The sequence below is a fragment of the Diadema setosum genome, chromosome 14, assembly GCF_964275005.1.
Source record: "Diadema setosum chromosome 14, eeDiaSeto1, whole genome shotgun sequence".
In the NCBI taxonomy this organism is placed as follows: domain Eukaryota; kingdom Metazoa; phylum Echinodermata; class Echinoidea; order Diadematoida; family Diadematidae; genus Diadema; species Diadema setosum.
In genome coordinates this window covers 11,749,603-11,773,377 of record NC_092698.1, presented here as the reverse complement: position 1 = coordinate 11,773,377, position 23,775 = coordinate 11,749,603, and the positions used below count along the sequence as shown (strand labels likewise).

General features: G+C 45.4%; 2 protein-coding genes across 3 annotated transcripts in view; both read right to left on the bottom strand.

Moving 5' to 3' along the window:
* Positions 1-23,775, bottom strand: part of LOC140238356 (alpha-mannosidase 2x-like) — a 158,656-nt gene that overhangs the window by 42,864 nt on the left and 92,017 nt on the right. For both annotated transcript variants that reach the window (XM_072318289.1, XM_072318290.1), the window contains exons 12-14: positions 16,547-16,617; positions 9,836-10,001; positions 2,505-2,641 (exon numbers count right to left, since the gene is read on the bottom strand). In XM_072318289.1, the coding sequence (XP_072174390.1) occupies positions 2,505-2,641; positions 9,836-10,001; positions 16,547-16,617 (374 nt within the window). The remainder of the gene's footprint in view (positions 1-2,504; positions 2,642-9,835; positions 10,002-16,546; positions 16,618-23,775) is intronic.
* Positions 13,450-14,590, bottom strand: LOC140237791 (uncharacterized). The gene is made up of 2 exons (XM_072317724.1): positions 13,997-14,590; positions 13,450-13,917 (listed from the first exon to the last, which is right to left on the bottom strand). Exons 1-2 carry the CDS (start codon positions 14,588-14,590, stop codon positions 13,450-13,452), a joined length of 1,062 nt encoding a protein of 353 aa, XP_072173825.1.

Sequence of the window (23,775 nt, the reverse complement as noted above, 5' to 3'; positions counted from 1 at the left end):
GACCAAATTGTAGAAAAAGGCTTACTAATTAGAGAGAAAACAATAAAAAGTGGAGGTTCATGTGCTGGTTTTGTGCTGGCAACACCCCAATATGATAGAAATCATCCTCGGACCCCAAAATCTGGTCAGGAACCTATCGTGATGGGTGCCCTGATGAGATGGGGTTCATGAATGCCATGCTGTACATTCAAAACCCATGTAATTTTTACGAAACTTTATCAAATTGGGTTACTTAATGCAGAACAATTGTAAAAATGGGGGGGTTCATGTGCTTGTTTTAGTGCTAGCAGAGCCTCCTTATCTTAATATCTTAATATAAAGACGTTGATTGTAGACTGCATGTGTTGGTTATTGCAGTGGTTGGTAAAGTACGTGTTGTAAATTATGGAGATGTACCTTGAGTACCCCCCTCGAAAAAAAAAAAAATTCTTTAAATCTATTACATAAGATTTGGCAATCAAAAATTAATATCTGAATGGTGAAAGTGATAAATACTTGTTTAATAATACTTTCGTGACCTTGTATTTTGTAACCAAAAAATTAAAAACAATATTTTTGTACTAGTAATGACAAGTTTAGATCTAATTAAGATTTTAACAGAGATACTCAGATTGTTTTAGTTGTTAGACCTAAAGATGTGTGTCATGATTGTTTGTTTTGTTGTTGTTGTTGTTTTTGTTTTTAACACCTAGTCTAGTAGACTAGTAGTTCCCGACTAGGGCCTATAGGCCCTAGGTACCTTAGCACTCGACTTGACCATATTGATGAACAGATAATGAACTGCATGTCACAAAACAGATCTATGAACTGAAAATGGAAACAGCTCAGTTCCACTTACAATCTTCCCGATTCCGTCACTCAGTGTTGTGCTACCATGACCATGAATATGCGGCTCGGACCGTCGGACCTTTGCGTAGTACGTACAGATTGTAATGCGTAGAACAGTCTGCACACGAGCCGAGCGAGGCTGCCCAGCGCGTCCGCGGTAGGGAGTTGTCGGGTATCCGTACGTACCACACTCTAGCTCCATCTACTAGCAGCTGCTCAGCTCAGCTTGCTCAGTTCATCACTCGTGCGTGCGCTTCTATGACCTTTGTTACATCAATGCCAACCTGCGCAGCTAGGATGTGCACAAATGCAACTGGGGAACGTCCTTAAGTTCTGATTTGGAACCATCCCACCACACTCCATTAGATCCCAAGGGGGGGGGGGGGGGGAGGACCCTTGAGTCTGCCATTCGAACAAACTTGAAACAAACAGTCATCAATATACTGACTCATTGTATTAACTTAGCTCAATCACTTCTGGTTCTAGAGAAAATCTTTAAAGATTCCTCACTGGGGGTGGTTTGGGCCCCCTGGGCGCCCCCCCTCCCCAGGCAGGGCATGGTGCCCATTTGAAGGAATTAAGATCTGATCCCCTTAGGGATGCTACCTGCTAAGTTTGTTGAAAATTCATTCCTATTAGGACCCCTCCCCTGGGTGGCATGGGGGCACCCCTGATTCCACTATGAACAAACTTGAAACTACAGTCATCAATGTACTAACTCATAGTTAATAACTTAGCTCTATCACTTCTGGTTCTAGAGAAGATTTTTTAAAGATTCCTTCATTTTGGGAGGTTTGGGTCCCCCTGGGGGCCGCCTGGTGGGACATGGCGCCCTTTTGAAGGAGTTGAGATCCTGTCCCCCTAGGGATGCTATCAGCCAAGTTTGGTGAAAATTGGTCATGGGGTTCTCATGAAGAAGATGAAAATGTACAATTTAGGTCCCATTAGGATCCCTCCCCTGGGTCCCAAGGGGGGCACCCCTGATACCGCCATAAACAAAATTTGAAACTACTTTCATCAAGGTACTAACTCATAGTATTAACTAAGCTCTATCACTTCTGGTTCTAGAGAAGATTTTTAAAGATTCCTTAATTTTGGGGGGTTTGGGCCCTCAGGGCCCCCCCATGTGGGGCATGGTACCCATTTGAACAAATTGAGATCCTATCCCCCTAGGGATGCTACCTGTCAAGTTTGGTGAAAATCGGTACTATTTGGTCATGGGGTTCTCAAGAAGAAGATGAAAATGTAAAAAGTTTATGACGGATGACGGAAGAAGAGCGAGCGTTCACTTGAGCCTCGGCTCAGGTGAGCTAAAAAATAAAAATACACTGAACTGCATAGAAGTTTTACTGATCACCATATGTTACTAGAGTCCCATTTGTCATGGTAAAGTTTAACTGCCCTCTGAGAGCCACCAGTAGATGCCTCTGGGCAACACTAAAGGTACATTCTCCCTGGGTCCCATTAGAATCTTGGTTACTGATGTAATTCAAATTCATGAAATTTGAATTACAGTTATCAGGAGGTCGTAGGTTCGAATCCTGCTCGAGTATGTACGCCCATGATTTTTTATCATGACTACTAGTAAAACACTGATCAATTCAGTGCTTATTTACGTCGATGTAGGGCAATTTGTCAATCAATTGCAACTACTGATATAATGCTTTACTACTCACTGTGCGTTATCAGACTCTCGCTGGCCATTATAAAGTTTTGCTGATGAAAGATGATGGTGCTCTGACAATCTAGAGCCAGTGTCTTGTAACAGATATTTGCTGACTGTAAGAGGACCAATTTCTACAACAAATAAAAGCTGAGGTGAAGATGAGAAGAGAAAACAGTTCATTAAATCAAGATATTAGTAAGGTTCTTGCCTACAAGTACCAAGCAGGTAATATTTGTGTTAACACGTAAACAAGATCAACCTGTCTGTACATTTGTGAACACAAATACTGTTAAAACCATTGTAAGAAAGTTTTCTAGCAGCGATTTGTCTTGATACCTTGGAATCTGTAAATTACATGTACCACGAGGATCAGGCGTGATCCTCTTATCTACGAGGTACATCGACCACCTATCTGTTATAGTGTGCTATCATATCCCTATAATTGCCCAAACGTCGAACAAAAAACTTTTACACTGATGGCCTACCTTACACCGCCCGTGTCCCCCAGGCCGCACGCACGTACGCACGTAACCCGTCACCCGCCATGACTCTTCCTCCAGTTCCACGTAACCAAGGCACCCGCAACCTGGACACACAGTTAAGTTGCGCTGCGAGGCGAGGGGAAGGAGGGCGGAAACAGATAGGTGGTCGATGTACCTCGTAGATAAGAGGATCACGCCTGATCCTCATGATCTACTATCAGTACATCCGACCACCTATCTGTTATAGTATGCTAGACCAACATGGACTAACAAGGGAGGCTTGGCTGTAAGGCGGTGTAATCAATGGGACTGAGCCGCCGACAGAAGGGCTGCCCGAGAGGAGGGCACTGCGGCGGGAACGTCCCTAAGATAAAAAGAGATGAAAGAATTGGGAGAACGCCAATAGGCTGCTTTCTGGATCTCTTCGACCGACACTCCCGTGAATAGGGCCCAGGAAGCGCTAATCCCTCTAGTGTCGTGCGCGTGAGGCGCCACGCCAGGGAAGAGAGCCTCTGGGCCAGCCGCTTTGATAGCGGCCACAATCCACTTCGATATGGTGTCCTTTGAAGCTGGAGAGAAGGGCTCCTTCGTAACTACAAAAAGTTGATCCCCGGAGCGTCGGTCTTTGGTGCGTGCCCAGTAATATTTGAGCGCCCGCACTGGAACGGACTCGACCGGACTGGAGGCTGCCGTCTGGTTCTTGGCCACGAACGAAGGGTTAGGGATTAGACGCACTCCAGCCCGTTCCCAACGTACGTGGCCCAGTAGGGTAGACAGGGCGTGAAGCGCACTGCGGCGCTGCCCGGAGGCAATAGCCAAGAGAAAAACCATCTTGATGGTTAAATCCCTAAGGGAGGCTTCGGCTAGGGGCTCGAAAGGTGCTCTGGCAAGAGCCTCCAACACTCGAGGAAGGCTCCAAGACGGGAGCAATCTCCTCGACGGGGGGGGGGGGGGGGGGGGGGGGGGGCGTTCCAAGAAAAAGACATGGACTAAGTCAGAGAGGGAGGGGGCAGTAGAAATACTAGACCCGTCCACAAAACTGGTATGCACTGCCGCAATGGCAGAGCGACAACCACAGATGGTTGAGATGGTTAAACCCTTGTCGAAAAGGGAAACCAAAAAGTGTGGGAGGCATCGGTAGTCACTGTGAACGTGGGCTGCGGGGGCTGCCCCTGCTCAGAAACTCCGGGCAACAAAACCGCCAGAACAGCAGGCGGGCAGCCGGGGGCAGGGTAATCATCTTCGTCAAGGGGTCCCGTGATGGGTGGAAATGATCGAGAAGATGGATCTGCAGAGGGCGCATGTGTAGCCGACAGTCTGGTAACACATCGACCAGGCTTGCCAGATACCCCAGGAACTGAAGGATCTGGCTGGGACCTGCCGCTGCCGTCTGATGCGGCGGGCGGCGGATATGATCGTAGTCACTCGAGCTGGGCTGGGGCGCGCCAGCTGGTGGGGGATGTCGATCACCACATCCAGGAAGGTCGGGCACTGTGTGGGCACGAGCTCCAACTTCTCCCAATTTCTAACAAACCCGAGTGACTGCACCGTTCTCAGCAGATACAACTGGTGAGAGAGCAGAGTCTGGGAGCTGGCTGCTAATAGCCAATCATCGAGGTAGCAATATACCCTCAGGCCTTGCTGCCTGAGAAAGGCCGCTACACACAACACGAGCCTGGTGAACAGGCGTGGTGCGGGTTTCAGGCCGAATGGGAGGGCGCTGAAACGGAACACGTCCCCCCCCCCCCCGAAGGAGAAGCCCAGGAGGTCCCTGGATGCTGGTGCTATCGGGACATGGAGGTAAGCATCCTTGAGATCTATGGATACTGTCCAGTCTTCTGGTCTGAGACATGATAGTATGAATGCCAATGTTTCCATTCAAAAGTGTTCTGTACAGATGTGCCGATTGATTCTCTTGAGATTGAGAATGAGGCGAAAGCTCCCCGAGTGCTTGGGAACCAGAAAGGTAGGGGAAAGGGAGAGCCGCAGGTGGTTGCGGATCCGTTCCACTGCCCCCTTCGCTATCAGGGCGGCGATCTCGGCCGCCATGCCTCGGCGCCCTGAGCGGAGGCATGCTAAGGAGGGGACAGACGGACGCCTCCGGGTAAGGGAGTGGCGAGCTCGATGGAGAAGCCACCGCCTACAACGGAGAGCATGAAGGCGTCGTCCGTAATGTCTGCCCAGGCTGGCTGGAAGGCCTAAAGGCGATCGCCCACCTCAGTTGGAGGGGCCTGAAGCGCTCGAGGCAAGGAGTCAAAAGCCGCAGCGGCCCTTGGCGGCCGGGCGGGTTGATCCTTGCTGTCTGTCTCTACCCCTGTGACTGCAGTGACTGCGGCCGGAGCGGCAGGTGCGGCTTAAGAAGAGGCAAGGTGACTGTCACGCGAGGGGGTGGGGGTGCCGCCACCAGGCGGGCTGCTCCCCGGGGCCGGAGGGCTCGTGGCTGGATGGACCTGAGCTGTGTGGCCAGTTCATGGGCCTGTTGGCACCTTGCTAGCTCATCTCTGATCCGAGGGGCAAATTGCCCTGAAAACAGAAAGGGGCCCTCGCAGGGCATGTCAGTGGTCAACTGAGCCCGCTGTCTTGCCGAAAAACCCAGTGCCCCTAACGCCAGGTCTCTGCAACGAGTCGTGTACAAGGCTGCACGGGTGGATTGCTTCCAGAGCTGCTCTGAAATCAACATGAGCAGTGCGTCAAGCAACTGCCTGTCCTCTGGGGAGACCCGAAGGTCGTCCGCCTGTACGGCCAGATTGGTCAGAGCTCCCGCGCAAGCTGCCAAGCGCATGGTGGATCTCACCAAAATGGACATATGCATCCACCTCTTGTCCTCCTCTAAGAAGGTGCGTCGGCAGAGGGGGTTCACCTTCCCGACGTAATTGCCCAGAGCAAGCAGCTCAGGGGATAGCGTTTCGGAGGACAGAAAACGAGCCATGTCACCCGGCTGAAACGTGAACGCCCTCCTCAAACCAGGGGGGGGGGGGGCCACCCCTGGGGGACGGTTCACGAGCGATACGCCCATACTCGTCCTTGAAGTCCACTGTGAGGGGAATGCCAGGTTGCGTACCCGATCCCCCCCCCCGGAAGAGCCGGGATGCCTGGGGTTGCTGCTCCGCAGGGTCCAGGTGGACCGTACAAAACCGAAGGAGCAAGGCTTCCGCCTCCTCACTGAGGTGTTTCAACCCAAGCGGGGCCTCAGTCCCACTCAGGGAGGGCGCCACTGAGGACATAGATTCCCACTCCGAAGAGGGGTCAGACTCAGAAGCAGGGACCCTGAACTGATCGGGGAGGAGGGGCGGGAAAGGGGCAGGCGTCAGTGCCGGGGAGGATCTCTCCGCTGGCAGTGCGCTATCGCCCATTAGGGCTCGGGCCACCAGTCCCGGGGAAGGGTTGGGGGGGGGGCGAGTGGGCGGCAAGGGAAGACCACCCAAAGGGATGGTAGCCGTCGGAGCCAGATTGCCCACGGCCAGGGCCGGGCGGTGCAGTCGGCTCTCCGTCTGGGCCGGGACGGTTTCCTCCCCAGGTGGAGCCCCCAATGCCGCGAGAGCACAGCTCGTACCGGCTATGAGCTCCCTGCGTGACGGCGGCTGGGCGTGCGCGGGCACTGAAGCAGTGGTCAAGTCGGCCGGAGGGCAGGGGAGCGACCAGCCTCAGCTCTCTGCAAAGCGGCTGAAGACCTCAAAGAGTTCAGCTTCGCTAGGCTGAGCCTTAGGAGCCTTCTTCTTGCCCGAGGTTTTGGACTTTTTGGAAGAGGGAGAGGCAGGAGTCGTGGAAGGCCTTTTCTTAGCCTTCTTCTTCCTCTTCAGCGTCCCAAGGGACGAGCTTAAGGGCTGTCCGGCCGGTCGAGTACGCCGCCGAAAGCTGCCAGTCCCGGACTGGAGGCTCGACCGGCGCCGCCCGCGTGGGCGGGGCATGGAGGGTCCCGGTGGTGGTAGGTGCCGGCTTGCTAAAAGCACGGGCAGCTACCAACCTACGGCCGTGCACCGTGGGGTGCTGGCCGGGTGGGAGGGAGGAGGGGGCCCGCGGTGTGGGCAGCCGGGGCAGAACCGCAGCTGACGCACCACCGCTCCCGAACACCGCCGGCCTGGGAGGTGGGGAACGGGCAGGGCCAAGGCTGGAAGCCGTTCTAGCAGCAGGGCTGCAAGCGGGCGGGGTGGGGGCGGCTCTCATGAGCAAAGACGCTCGTGGCGGCTCCCCACCGCTCTCGAACCCCTTAGGCCTGTTAGAGCCGGGGGAAGAGAGGCCAGCCAGGCTCCGGTCATGTCGCCAAGGATGACCACCCTCCGAATTGCTGCCCTCAGAAGCAAGAATCTCAAGGGGCGGATCGGCGGAGCCGGATCTCTGCCCCTCCGGTTCAGTGACCGGTAAAGAGTCTCCCTCAACGAGGAGGTTCCAAGCAGAAAGCTCTGTATCCGTCGGCCATGTGGCCGAGGACGGAACCAGGGCCGGAGCCCTCTGGAGGGGGGGGGGGGGTGAGAGGACAGCCAAGCCTCCAGCGTGACCCACAATGGGTCTGACCAAGTGGAGCAAGTTGCGCAGGAATCAGACCGAGAGCACGTGCGGTGCAGCCTGCATGTGCGTCCCAGTCTGGAATGGCCCGGCGACATGATTTGCATCTGAGAGTCATCCTGTATAAAAGAGAAAAGGACTCGGTTAGCATCCAACATAACAATTACATACAAACACAACTTATACAAGGGGTGTATGTAAAAAGGAGCGAAAACGCCAAAACCAAGTCAAAGGTATGCTAGAAGGCGTACCAGACAAGGAGCGCAGGATATCAGAACATAAAATATATATACATACAACAAATATAGAATGAGAATGTATGTAAAACAAGAGAGCGTAAAAAACGCAAAAACCAAGTCAAAGTAGGCTTATAAAAGCGTACAAGACAAGGGGCGGGAATTAAGAACCGAGCTGGGCAGACAAGAAGGTATCGTTGAAAGCACAGCACGAAAAGACCCATGGAAATTCAAAGGAACATGAGACGTGAGAAAAAGGGGGTAAAAAGCCCCAAAACCCATAAATGACAAAGTTAATTTGGGCCCCGGAGGCCTGCCATAGGTGAGGACCACCTTAATAAAGGCCCAAGCAGCCCGCCATAGCTGGCAGGGGCATGGGACACATAAAACATGCAAAGGGAACCGAGTCTTAGGTCGGGAGACCTAAAGACAAGGAGCATTAAGGCCAAAGAGGAGTGCCATAAGGTCTACAAACGGTAATTATGGCTCAAGTGGCTAGCCATAGGTCTACAAACGATACAAATGGCCAAAGTGGCCAGCCATAGGCTAACTACGAGAGCGAGATACTAACTCGCAGCGTAGAGCCTACGAGATATCCTCGTTGTTTCTAACTACGTCAAAAAGATCGAAAAACGCCAAATGACTCCCGAGAGTGGGAAAATTATCGAGCGGGAGGAGGAAAAAACATGAAAAAGACTAGAAGCCGTACTGCAGGTAGGTAAAGGCGAGGAAAGGGAAAAATCCCGCCAGAGCGTGGCGAGAAGTGAGGCGCGGTGCACACACCACACAAACGTATGAGGCAGCGCGAAGACAAACCACCGGGTTTTGAGACAAAAGAAAAATCACGATTTTTCCCTTTTCTCGGTCACAGAAATTGACAAAATGATCTACAATTGTGAAACAATCAATGAGTGCAAAAAAGGAAAGATTTTGCCTGATTGAGTGACGAATCCGCGGACAAGAGGTAGATATAAACACGTCCGAACATAGGGAAGGTGAACGGGAAAGAGGAAGAGTCATGGCGGGTGACGGGTTACGTGCGTACGTGCGTGCGGCCTGGGGGACACGGGCGGTGTAAAGTAGGCCATCAGTGTAAAAGTTTTTCGTTCGACGTTTGGGCAATTATAGGGATATAATAGCATACTATAACAGATAGGTGGTCGGATGTACTGATAGTAGATCTGTCAAGTCTAGTAAAAATCTGAACATGCATTTTCAAAAAAGCAAGTGAAAGTGTGAAAATTGGGTCCCAGTTTGGTCACCACCTGCCCATCACCCTGATCTGCCATTGACAAGCTGGTACTACAGTCACCAATCAATTTACTTATAGCAATAATTGAGCTTATCACTTCAGTGCCCCATTTCATAAAAAGTTGATATGATAACTCTTGCTGGAATGGCAATTGTCATTCCAGCAAGAGTTGACATCCTTACATCTTTTATGAAACGGGGCCCAAGTTTTAGAGAAGCTTTGTAATATATATATATATATTATTATTATTATTATTATTATTATTATTTATTTATTTTTTTTTGGGGGGGGCCTTTGTCTCCAGCCCATGTTGCCAAGATACATACACGCCAGGTTTGGTGAATATTCAACCGTGCATTTTCAAGAAGATGAAATGCAACATTTGGGTCCCAAGGCAATTTGTCATTAACAAACTTGAAACTAAAGTCACAACTAGTAATAAACTTACAGCACTAACTTTGCTCAATCACTTCCGGTTCTGGTGAACAAGGTTTTAAAAATTCCTTAACTTGGGGGCTTCGAGCCCCTTTGGGCTCACTGGAGCCTTGAATCAGGTGAGCTAATTACAACAACACTGAATTTTACAATCTCTGTCTTTAATGTATATGACTGACATTGCCATGAAGGTTGGCCATTTTCAAACCTCTTAGAACAGTACAATAACCATAATTCAGGTATGGTTTTTTGGAAGCAGGTCCATTAAGATAATTTTTTGCAAACTTTGGTTTCTGTACATTCATAAATTGGCTGGAAATGCATGCATACGTTTCTTACGAAGGGCTGATAAATTGATAGATTGATGCAACACATTTTCTGAGACGTAACAATTTGTATCTTTGCAATTCATTGTTATGTACTGTCCTCTCACCTCATATCTCCCCTGGCTGCTTGTCTCCGCAGCATCCCATACGAGGTTTGCCTGGCTCTGGATTACATTACCATCAGAGTCTTTAACCTGCACAAAAGGTGTTGACACATGGAGCCGAACCAGTTCCTTCCGATGTTGACCAAGGGAGTTGAAGAACACGACCACACTGGGAAAACATTAGAAAGGCATACATGCAACTTCTTGAGAGAATGCTCTTTAAAACAAGTTCCACAAGAGAAAGTTTCTAGTCACAGACATGGCAGTCTCAACATGATATGCCATCTCACTCTTTGCCAAATGCAACTCTTAATGTACAAGTGTACTAAAGCACTTTGCTTGTAACATACTATGACTTTCGGACCTTTTGCATCAAAGTAAAACATGTGTGGAAAAAAGGACAATCAAAATTTTTTTTTGGGTCATTTTGTTCACAGAAATATATGATGCCATGCAATTGAGATGTATCCCCAGGGTGGTTAAATCATTATGGTTGAGAGTATATCTTTATGAACTTGCATTAAAAAACAAAAAACGCTTACCTGAGTATCGCAAGTTCACTTTCCATGCATTCTAGGCTCTTACTTGAGAACATTGGATACTTGTGGTGGGAGGTAGCTTTGAGAGCTGGGGAAATGGTTTCCTTCTGCATATACCATCACACTGGTAAAAATACCTGCCAAGTACACTGCACTTCAGAGAATGTTGGACTAAGCAGTTTGGAAAAAAAAAAGACTTAAAGCCCTATCACTTTTTATTCTAGCGAAGAATATTATTGAATATTCCTTAATTTAGGAGGTTTGGACCTCATGGGGCCCCCAAGAAAAGCATGGTGCCCATTCAAACACTCTGAGATCCTATCCCCCTAGGAATGCTACTTGCCAATTTTGGTGAAAATCCTTTGTGTTGTTTACAGCAAAAAGATGAAAATTTAGGTCTGAATCATCGCATTATTACCTATATTAGGTAGTTTTGCTGGGCAATTTTAGTTGGTATTTTGATTGGGCGGGAAACCACTAGGGGTCCAGAGGGCAATATTAGTGGGTATTATTCTTCTTCCGGGTTTCGCCATCAACTTTACATGTAAACACTCCAGTCCATCACCAAGAAAAAATATGCACTTCATATGCCGAGTGCAGTCAACAATACAAGCTCATACTTTTGTCAATCATTTTTGTAAACAACATCAACTGATCGGCTTCGCATACGTATTGATACATGTAGTGTACACACGATGACTGACTGTGACTGTGCAGCTTCTCATTTGTCTTTCACAGAAAATGGTTGCCATTTCTGTGCTAAATTCAAGAATCTGTGTGGACCACATCTTTGACGTTCAAGGTGTTGCATTAACAAATAGTGTGGTCTTTTATACTTGTGTAATGGAACAAGATTTCGCACTTGGTGAAAGATGAGGCGCACTTCGTGGGAGTGTAGGACACACGTTGGTGATGATTTACAGGTAGGGCCTAGGCCTAAGTCAGTGTGTGTACATACAGTAGGCCTTGGCCTATTTGCCTAATTCACCTGGGGGATAGGTAATAATTATGATATTGACTGCCCTTTCTGAAACCATATTGCCCTCGTCTTCGACTCTGGCAATATTCTATCAGTTTGGGCAATATTTTCTGCTATCTCCCTCAAAGGCCAGTCAATATCATACAATCATTCTCCCAATAGGTCTACAGTACATATTGCTAATGTGTGATGACATCTTGACATGACTGCAAATAATAATTATCTGGTAGTTGTTATAGTCCAGTTTTCATGGTAATATTTTTGAGCAATGGAAATACGGAAAATTACTAGGAAATTTTCATTTGACACCATGGGCCAAAACTTTCCCCACATAATCACAGTGTGGTAATACATGTACAAAATTCTATACAAAGTTCAATCGCCCTGCAAAGAGTATACATTCAATCATTTCTACGGAATGGAGAAATAGTGTCATTCCACCATTGACCCTTGATCTCATGACCTAAAACTTCAAAGAGAATCAATGTCAGTCAATACATGTATATGTACAAAATTTTATGAAGATACCTTGAGCCATTTCCAAGATAAGGAGGAAAAAAAAGTTGATTTTATGATTTTTACTTGACCTTTGACCTTATGTCATAAACTTTTCCAAGAGAATTTTAATCTGGCAATAAATGTATACACTAAGTTTCAAGAAAATACATTCTAGCACTGCAGAGATAGAACAGGAAATAGTGACATTCTAAAATTTGATCTAGACCAATGATCTTTAACCTTGAGCATGTTGTACCCAAGAATGGATGGGCTGAGCTTCATCATATCATTTACACATGGTTTGCGGTTCACCATGTACAGTTAAACTCGCCTAAGTCGACGTCGCATATGTCGAATAATCGCGTAAGTCGATGATTTTAAAAAGTCACGATTTTTCCCCATTGACTTACGTGTATTATTTCACTCATAAGTCAAATTTTGTAAGTCGAATATTCGCCTAAGTCGATGAAATTCCAAAAACACTTTCACGGAAAAACCATAGAATTCAATGTGCCTAAGTCGAATAAGATTTTATCGTGTAATAAATCACTGTCATTTATTATTCATTATTTATTACTCATTATTATTTTGTTTGTCAGATGAGTTTGAGGTGACAAAAAAAAAATGATCTAAAGTATCAAAATACAAAGCGATCACACCGCATGCGATCGTTGAACTCTCTTCGTGTTTGGAGGTCCACTGGTACAGCCCTGTCAGCTGTCGCGCTACGTACGTACGTACGTACAGCGACTGGGCTGTGTATTGCTCCACTCGCAGTAAGGCGTTCGTACAGTACACATGCGTTCATTTACATGTACAGTATAGTATTGAGCCTTGCAGTGTAGCTTGGCATTTGCAGCACTGTGCAGTGGAGTGGTATGGATGAAGCTGCTGAGTTTTCAAAGCGGAAAGTAGGGGGAAGTTACGGGCATGGGTAAATCAGAATTGCACCTCTACACGCATTTCAAGCCACGGTATGGTAAACTGGAATCAATCACTGCTCAAATGTCGTTCATATTCACTTCCCCAAGGTTTAACAAGGGTGTAAAGTAATCGGACCTGTGCCAATACTAACGCACTGTCCATACGTGTGGTGTAACTATAAGTTTTGCTCAGTCCCGAGAAGATCGACTTATGCGAGTTTAACTGTATGTATAGTCCTTAGAAGGACTGTTGAAGTGACAGGAGAAAGATAGAAAGAAAAGTTGGATGAGAGGTGAGAATTGAGTAAGAGTATTCTTTCTGGAATGAGTGTAGTCCTGAAAAGGACTGTGAACCAAGAAAGTATAGAACCAAGGAAGTATAGGAGAGTTAGAGAAGACTCAACGTTTCTGACAGTTGACTGTCCGTCCTCAGGAGTGAGAGAAAGCAGGAGATGCGCGGGGTTGAGTAGGCGGGATGCGGACGTGAGTGACGCCAGCGTGGCGGTGGCGATGAATGCGGACGTGGGGGTGGGATGTGGGGTAGTACGTAGCGGGAGTTGGCGATGCGTGTCGGCAGAGTAGCGGCAGTGGTTTGGGTGCGGACGTGGGGGTAGGCTAGGGGGTAGTGCGTGGCGGTGGATATGTGGACGTGGGGGAGGGGGGCATGGGAGGTACGTGTCAGGGGCAGCGTGTGAGTGGGCGGAGGTTGTAGCGGGAGGTGGTGACGCGTGTCGGGAGAGTGGCGGGCAGGGTCTCGGATGGGCTGGTGCTGTTGGGTGTGGAGTTGGGCTGCTTGCGTCCAGAGATGGGCTCGTTGTGTAGTACCGGGAGCCAGATGTTGTTGATGTGAAGGCCAGTGTCTTGAGGGATGGTGTTATGTCTGTTGATTTCTATGGCTTCTCTGATTCTTCTGGAGTGCCATTGTGGGATGGATGAGATGAGTTGGCTGTTGTTCCAGTCGATGTGATGGTCTTCTTTTTGTGCGTGTTTGACGATAGCTGATTTTTCCCAGTCACATTGTTGTTGGCAGGTCTTGTGTTCTTTGAGTCTGGTGTCGAAGTTGCGGCCAGTTTCCCCGATGTATATCTTGCCACAATCGCAAGGGATCTTGTAGACGCCGGGTTGTTTGTTGGTCGGGATCTTGTCCTTGTGAGAGTGGAGGATTGAGTGAAGTTTGTGTGAGGAGCGATGTCTGACTTTGATGTCGGCTGTTTGGAGGATGCGCTGTAGCTGGTGAGATGTCTTCCCGATGTAGGGTAGTACGACAGTGGTAGGTGGTTTGGTGAAGAGTTTGGTCGATGGGGGTGCTGTTGTTGGTCTTCTTGGATGGAGGTAGAGTGCGAATCTTTCGACGGGGGTATTTGTTGATGGTGGTGAGGGCGTGTGTGACATGTTTGATTTCCTTGTGTAGGTGTTCCTGGTCGCTGAGCTGGTAGGCTCGTCTGATGAGGGCGTTGGGTACTGATTGCTGAACCGAAGGATGGTGGTGGGAGCGGTAATGCAGGTAGCGGTCAGTATGTGTGGGCTTGCGGTATACTTGATGGGATGGGAAGCCAGAGGGCGTCTTCTTAACGAGGACATCTAGGAAAGGGATGGAGTTGTCTTCTTCTATCTCCATGGTGAACTGGATGTTGGGATGTTGTTGGTTGAGATGGCGGAGGAAGAGGTCGAGTTCGGATCTGCTGTGAGGCCAGATGACGAAGGTGTCGTCCACGTAGCAGAGCCACAGGGAAGGGCGGGTGGGAGAGGATTGGAGAGCTTGGGTTTCGAAATGTTCCATGAAGATGTTGGCGATGATGGGAGAGAGGGGAGATCCCATGGCAGCACCTTGTAGTTGTTTGTAGAAGCTAGTGCGCCATTTGAAGAAGTTCGAGTTGAGGCATGTGAGTAGGAGATCGTGGATTTGGTCAGGGGTGAGTTTGGTTCTGGCTGGGAGGCTTGGATCGGAGATGAGACGTTGCTTGATGATCTCGCAGGCTTCGTTGACAGGAACACTGGTGAAGAGGGAGACAACGTCAAAGCTGACGAGAATGTCGGATGGTTGAATTTGGGTCTTGGAGATGATGTCGACGAAGTGTTGTGAATTGGTCACGTGGTGGGAGGAGAGTACAAGATCCCTTGCGATTGTGGCAAGGTATACATCGGGGAAACTGGCCGCAACTTCGACACCAGACTCAAAGAACACAAGACCTGCCAACAACAATGTGACTGGGAGAAATCAGCTATCGTCAAACACGCACAACAAGAAGACCATCACATCGACTGGAACAACAGCCAACTCATCTCATCCATCCCACAATGGCACTCCAGAAGAATCAGAGAAGCCATAGAAATCAACAGACATAACACCGTCCCTCAAGACACTGGCCTTCACATCAACAACATCTGGCTCCCGGTACTACACAACGAGCCCATCTCTGGACGCAAGCAGCCCAACTCCACACCCAGCAGCACCAGCCCATCCGAGACCCTGCCCGCCACTCTCCTGACACGCGTCACCACCTCCCGCTACAACCTCCGCCCACTCACACGCTGCCCCTGACACGTACCTCCCATGCCCCCCTCCCCCACGTCCACATATCCACCGCCACGCACTACCCCCTAGCCTACCCCCACGTCCGCACCCAAACCACCGCCGCTACTCTGCCGACACGCATCGCCAACTCCCGCTACGTACTACCCCACATCCCACCCCCACCGGCGTCACTCACGTCCGCATCCCACCTACTCAACCCCGCGCATCTCCTGCTTTCTCTCACTCCTGAGGACGGACAGTCAACTGTCCGAAACGTTGAGTCTTCTCTAACTCTCCTATACTTCCTTGGTTCTATACTTTCTTGGTTCACAGTCCTTTTCAGGACTACACTCATTCCAGAAAGAATACTCTTACTCAATTCTCACCTCTCATCCAACTTTTCTTTTTATCTTTCTCCTGTCACTTCAACAGTCCTTCTAAGGACTATACATACATGGTGAACCGCAAACCAAGTGTATCTAATATACTACGCCATGCAAACAATTTCTCTCAAAAATCATCTGATCATTTACACATTATGCCAAGTTTCATTTGAATACCTCAAACAGCTCTTCAGTCATGTTGTCCTTAAAATGAAATGTGCATGGACAACCTGGAAGCATAATACGTGTATATTGTACCTCCGGTACCACTTCTTGGTGGAAGCATATTTGAAAAAACAACAAAGAGCAAAAAAAATATCTGGCCAGTAGAGTGTATCTAAGGCAACTATGACCTTTGACCCTATAAAATTCAGAAAACTGAGGGCAGCATCACCAAAACCAACAAGAGTTCAGTTATGACCATCATTCACCAAAGTACAAAATCTCCATTTTGGATGCCATCTTGGATTCTGAAGAATGCTCCACTGGACGAGGAGCTTTATCAATGTAATTCAACACAATTTTCTGGACCTATCATGAAAAATGTAGCTTTTTCCCTCAAAATTTTAAACTTTGGCCAATTATGAGCTAATGCTCTTGGAAAAATTACCAAATAGCATCATGACAACTTTGGACAACAAAGAATATTTGATACTGTAAAATGTATGAGTGATACAATCATTAGCAGTATGGATTCAATCAAAGAAATGATTGCACAGGTATTTGTCACAAGAGTTCTGTCGGTTACTTTTTCAAAGATGTAAAATCAGATTTACAGATTGGTACAAGTTTCATCAAAATCTGATTGGTTGCCAGCAAACATCCAAATTAGCTATTAAAGGTGATGATGTCCTGCAAACTGAACTTGGCTACATACCTGTGAGCTTCAGCAGAGAGCTTCACCAGCATTTTCACTGGCATAGAGTCATGGGTAGCTCGTTCCTCATCCTAAAAGAAAAGAAATTTTATGACATAAACACAAAAATCTGATTTTCAGCCTTGTAAGACAGTGGATAGCAAAAAATATAATGCCTATGGCATCCATTCAGGGACATCAATAGAGAGGAAAGAGAATACAGAATAAGATGAGTGCAATTTCAGAGGGGTATCCTTTTTTGAATTGAAAGGTCTCGATGGAATCCCATTTTCTTTGCTCATTTTTCCACTTTTTTGAAATTATAAGAATTTCTTCATTTCCTTTTGCATAGATTTTAACAACTTAGCATTCATTTTTTCCACTTCCATCTTAATTTGTTTCTTTCCACACCCAGATAATACAAAACAATTGCAAAAAGAAAAAGGACAATCCATTTATATGTAACGACAACAAATGGAGCCGGGACTCGCAGTGTTGGTTACGGGTGTTCTTTATTATTCGCAGGTTCTGATCATCAACTGAACCCAAACCCTGAAAGATGTAAACATTATGTACAAGGGATAATGAGTACATTTGTATTGTCATTGAATACATTTGACATTATTTGTCATCATAAATGTAGCGTACACAGTCTTATAATTCAGTTGTGTTCACTCTTATTCGTTATACATCGACATTCATTAGCATAATTATAGTATAATTACTGCAACTTGTAATTGGCACATAGTCATTGATTATTGACATTTCAGCAATGAATGGTTAATTCTGATAGTTCATGCTATGCTCATTGAATAATTGTTTCAACTGCATGATTATAGCTATTCCATTATAAGTACATATTTACAATGGCAAATCTCTAATTCGCATTAGGTTTCTCTCTATACAGTCCAAAGAGTTAACTTTATGTCAGAAATTCTGATACAAATTCCGATGTGAAAGCGTTTGTATTGGCTTAACTATAGCTCTACTGTTCTATAACAAGAGTGTTCCGTGTGAAAGCTCCTTGGTCGTAAATGTGTCAAGAATGCTCTCTCGCTGACCAGAGAGGATTGAATGACCTTCTGTCCGAAGTCCGTTCACTGGGTTAAAGTGAATTTGCTCTGTTTACTAGAATCTTGACGTCACAGTGTTTCTTGCTAGAATGAATTGTTCTACACTGCTCTCGAAGTTCATAGATGTCTCGCTAACTAACTTGAACAAGTAATCATATGCTAAATCAGAGTAATGCATCTAAAGCAGAATTATTGGCAAATGTAATTAACAGATACCACATATAAAGAATTTACATGATTGCAACTCAATCAGCAATAACAGATATTGATATCTCAGTGATCTCTCAAACAACTCAACATAATAAAGCAAGATTCAATTTGTTCAAAGAACCAACAGTATACATTCAATACCGGGCCTTATACCGTTAAACACTCCTATCATCTTCAATAGGCAAGATATGGAAATAAGGAAAGGAATTAGAGGAAGAATAAAGAAGAAGGAGAAGAAGGAGAGATGGGGGGGGGGGGTGCTCACTCCAAGACTGCCTTTTACTCCAGTCAGCGTCCCAAGATATACTCCTCAACACTCACTCTTAATTTCTTACAACCTCAAAGCATCATTCATCACGATCTCTCAAACAACTCAACATAATAAAGCAAGATTCAATTTGTTCAAAGAACCAACAGTATACATTCAATACCGGGCCTTATACCGTTAAACACTCCTATCATCTTCAATAGGCAAGATATGGAAATAAGGAAAGGAATTAGAGGAAGAATAAAGAAGAAGGAGAAGAAGGAGAGATGGGGGGGGGGGGGTTCCTAGCCAGTGCATACTCCAATATGACTAGAACATTACATTCACGAGTGTTTATTCCACAATGTCGTCACACACACATTGTCACCAATCAAGATGTTGTGAAAGCAGCAATGAACATTATCTCCAAATTGTCAAGTCTATCTTTTAACCAGCTTTCTAACAAGTTCTTCCTATTTGTCAACTCAACTCAACTCAACGTCCACTCACATAATGTAGGAGCTCGATAACCGATAAACAATGTCATATCAACCAATCTGAGTCTGAGGCAGGTTTGAGCCATACATTTCAGAAGTCAGATATATATGAACGACAATGAAATCTCATGATGTGCCCATGCACATTCGCATCACTCTGTTCAACATAACAGAGGATCCCTATTTCAACTCTGTTTGAAATAGCAACAATGTTATCACTGATCTATAGCGCAAGTAGCAACTCATAGATAATCCTAACACTATCTGGACAACATACTAGACTCGAACTAGACTTCACAGTTTAAGCTTGACAAAGAAGATAACTTACCCCTGCCGGAGACAAAGATAGCCGACTCCCGATCACTCGCTCTGCTCCACAATATCTTGCTGTTTCTTCGTTGTCAAAGATTCCAATATGAAGTGAGGAGAGGAAAACTTCGCTATTTATTGGGTTTAGGACCCTTCCCAAAGATATATTTTAACTTTAAATTCCAATCCACCGACGCACAGTTCTACGTCACTTTTACTGCCACCTTGTTTGGGTGGAGGGCTATGTCTGGCTATGAGGTCATAGCTTGACCCAAGGAGGGCAGAGAGTGGACATTATGCCCAAATTTGGCAAGTAAAAGTGGAGAATGTGACCGGAAGGATTGGACTTCCTGAATGACGCAGGGTGACTCATTTTCCAGAAAATGTATTTTTATGTTACTTTTTGTTTTAATTTTTGATTCTTGGAAATCTTTCTTTCTCTTTGTTTTGACAAAAACCACAATGTTACATTCTCCCCTGCTTCATGTTGGCATCCCTGACAACATATCAATAAACATAATTATTTAGTATCAATTAACGAGACACTTAATTTCTACCCGAAAGTAGAGTAAGTAGTAGCAAGTGCGACTTGCTAACATCTGCGAGAATCTCCTCAGTGACGGTTGGCGGCGGCTTTCCCTGCAGCCTAGCCGAGCGCCTTGGGAGTGGAGCTGACTCTGGTCCATCCTCTGGGCGCTCCCCTGCTTTTTCCAAAGCAGGGAGGTCGTCCTCCCTCATGATGACTGCTTCGCCGTCATCCGCCACGGCACGCGGTCACTGTCGTTCCGGTAGTTGACGTCCGGGTTGTCACCTATACACGACTGCTCTGGGGACGTCAGGGCTCCTAAGCTATCTCCAGGTTCTCCGTCATCGCATCTGGGCATCATCCTCAATATCCAATTGAGGCCAGAGGAGGAACCACATGTATCCTCTCAAAACAGCATTACACTCGCCAGATGAATAGGGATTGCCTGAAGATAGTTCCAGAAGACCAGTCGGCGTCCTTGAAGCTGGATGTCGCTGTTGCTGAAGTTTACCATCTGGACAGGAGCTCTTCCTGAGGAGGGCACCCTTACGAAAGTAGGTAGGAGAACGAGTCCATTAATGGTAATGTTGAGGCATCCCACTCCTCAACAACTGCGACTGAACGCTTGCTTCCTTACAGTTGAATAGACACGGCCAGAGACCATGAACATGACCGTTCTTCCACCCGTTCCGTCTTCAGCTTACTTCCGTTCAACACCTCGATTTCTGCTGATTTCTCCATCATGTCTCCGGCGAGGGGGCTGTTGATGACCAGTGAGCTGCGATCCTGTCCGTGACGCCAATTTTTTTTGTAACGACAACAAATGGAGCCGGGACTCGCAGTGTTGGTTACGGGTGTTCTTTATTATTCGCAGGTTCTGATCATCAACTGAACCCAAACCCTGAAAGATGTAAACATTATGTACAAGGGATAATGAGTACATTTGTATTGTCATTGAATACATTTGACATTATTTGTCATCATAAATGTAGCGTACACAGTCTTATAATTCAGTTGTGTTCACTCTTATTCGTTATACATCGACATTCATTAGCATAATTATAGTATAATTACTGCAACTTGTAATTGGCACATAGTCATTGATTATTGACATTTCAGCAATGAATGGTTAATTCTGATAGTTCATGCTATGCTCATTGAATAATTGTTTCAACTGCATGATTATAGCTATTCCATTATAAGTACATATTTACAATGGCAAATCTCTAATTCGCATTAGGTTTCTCTCTATACAGTCCAAAGAGTTAACTTTATGTCAGAAATTCTGATACAAATTCCGATGTGAAAGCGTTTGTATTGGCTTAACTATAGCTCTACTGTTCTATAACAAGAGTGTTCCGTGTGAAAGCTCCTTGGTCGTAAATGTGTCAAGAATGCTCTCTCGCTGACCAGAGAGGATTGAATGACCTTCTGTCCGAAGTCCGTTCACTGGGTTAAAGTGAATTTGCTCTGTTTACTAGAATCTTGACGTCACAGTGTTTCTTGCTAGAATGAATTGTTCTACACTGCTCTCGAAGTTCATAGATGTCTCGCTAACTAACTTGAACAAGTAATCATATGCTAAATCAGAGTAATGCATCTAAAGCAGAATTATTGGCAAATGTAATTAACAGATACCACATATAAAGAATTTACATGATTGCAACTCAATCAGCAATAACAGATATTGATATCTCAGTGATCTCTCAAACAACTCAACATAATAAAGCAAGATTCAATTTGTTCAAAGAACCAACAGTATACATTCAATACCGGGCCTTATACCGTTAAACACTCCTATCATCTTCAATAGGCAAGATATGGAAATAAGGAAAGGAATTAGAGGAAGAATAAAGAAGAAGGAGAAGAAGGAGAGATGGGGGGGGGGGGGTTCCTAGCCAGTGCATACTCCAATATGACTAGAACATTACATTCACGAGTGTTTATTCCACAATGTCGTCACACACACATTGTCACCAATCAAGATGTTGTGAAAGCAGCAATGAACATTATCTCCAAATTGTCAAGTCTATCTTTTAACCAGCTTTCTAACAAGTTCTTCCTATTTGTCAACTCAACTCAACTCAACGTCCACTCACATAATGTAGGAGCTCGATAACCGATAAACAATGTCATATCAACCAATCTGAGTCTGAGGCAGGTTTGAGCCATACATTTCAGAAGTCAGATATATATGAACGACAATGAAATCTCATGATGTGCCCATGCACATTCGCATCACTCTGTTCAACATAACAGAGGATCCCTATTTCAACTCTGTTTGAAATAGCAACAATGTTATCACTGATCTATAGCGCAAGTAGCAACTCATAGATAATCCTAACACTATCTGGACAACATACTAGACTCGAACTAGACTTCACAGTTTAAGCTTGACAAAGAAGATAACTTACCCCTGCCGGAGACAAAGATAGCCGACTCCCGATCACTCGCTCTGCTCCACAATATCTTGCTGTTTCTTCGTTGTCAAAGATTCCAATATGAAGTGAGGAGAGGAAAACTTCGCTATTTATTGGGTTTAGGACCCTTCCCAAAGATATATTTTAACTTTAAATTCCAATCCACCGACGCACAGTTCTACGTCACTTTTACTGCCACCTTGTTTGGGTGGAGGGCTATGTCTGGCTATGAGGTCATAGCTTGACCCAAGGAGGGCAGAGAGTGGACATTATGCCCAAATTTGGCAAGTAAAAGTGGAGAATGTGACCGGAAGGATTGGACTTCCTGAATGACGCAGGGTGACTCATTTTCCAGAAAATGTATTTTTATGTTACTTTTTGTTTTAATTTTTGATTCTTGGAAATCTTTCTTTCTCTTTGTTTTGACAAAAACCACAATGTTACATATACAAGAAGGTGAAGTGTTATGAACATAAAAGAAGGTGAAGTGTTATGAACCACTGATACAAATGCAAATAATACATAAGTATAGCACATGTGCAGCTGCACTTACAAACACGTAAATACACATGATTTACATAGTTACATAGATCATCATGAATTTACTGTGAGTTGAAATAGCCTTCGCTAGTAAGAAATATGGGGGATATGGATATGGAGGGAACTTGCAGAAAAACTAGGGAACCGTCTTATAAAGACTTGTGATTGATTCAAATCGATCACAACTTTAAGATTGAATGCAAATCCATCTTATAAAAAAGTTATTAAAATGCAACAGAGAACTGCAATCGATCAATCACAGGTTGTGATTGATTGCGGCCTTCAAGAGATCTGTGATTGATTGATTTCTATCACAAGTTTTATAAGACATGGCCCAGAGCTTGTACAATAAGCCAGTTTGTAATTAGCTCATGAACACATTGATACAAATGACCTTTCTTTTTTCTCAGTTGGTTAGGCACTTCACTCGTTTTCAAAGCGGCATAATGCATAAACTTGCCTGACGTGACAATTCATGGAATTCATATTCAAACAAAGAATGAACTTACATTCAGACTAGGTGATCAGAATACTCCATCAGTTGACAATTTGGCAGCAGGCATCCACTTCATTGTTTTGTATTGAGTGCAATAACAGCCTATTTCCTTTTATATTGCAAAATACCATTCCTGCTGTCAGGTGGATGTGCTGGCAAGCACCATTTAGATAGGGATCACATGAATAATCATTGCATCACAGATGCTTATATCAGTGAATTTACAAACCAAAATGCCTGTTAGTACAAATGAATTTTTCCTGCTCATGCGCAAAGTGGAATTACGAACTGGTCTATTAGCAAGTTCCCTGTCAAAAAAAGAGAAAAAAACACAAGCAAACAAACAAAAAACAAAAAAGAGAAAGTTAAATCTTTGCATACATGAAGGAGTGGGGCATAATGATTCAGAAGGGATAAGAGGAAGAGGTACAAGTAAAGCAATGGGACAATGACAGACGCACACATCCAATCAAACAAACATACATATGTAATGTGTACATCTTTAGCAGCGTGAACACAAAGAACTTTTTTGCCAGCTTTAGCATATTTCAGTTGTTTATTGCACCACACACACAATGCAACACCAGATTGACAAATTTAAAGGATATTTTCAGACAAAAAAATTTCCATTGTTGTCTTTGTCCTCCATCCATGACCAGTTCCATTTATATGTTCAGCTCCAATGACTTTAGGTCGTCCGTTCTTTGTAACACTTCGTGTTCATCTTTCTAATTAGGTGATACGCTACCGGCATATCACCTCTTGTGTTTGTACGGAATCTTCCTTCTTTTCCCCTTCTTTCTTTCTGATGAATTTTATGGACAAAATGTCTCAACAATGACATGACAATTTAACATGAAATTTACAGTCAACATATCTCATATCAATATCTCTGTACATGAAACTTTTCATGACGATAACATATCTGTGAT

Coding starts and splice junctions, on each gene's coding strand:
- LOC140237791 (XM_072317724.1), bottom strand. CDS start 14,590: ATGGGATCTCCCCTCTCTCCCATCATCGCCAACATCTTCATGGAACAT. Junction 13,918..13,996: donor AAGACATCTCACCAGCTACA/GCGCATCCTCCA, acceptor CACTCTCACAAG/GACAAGATCCCGACCAACAA.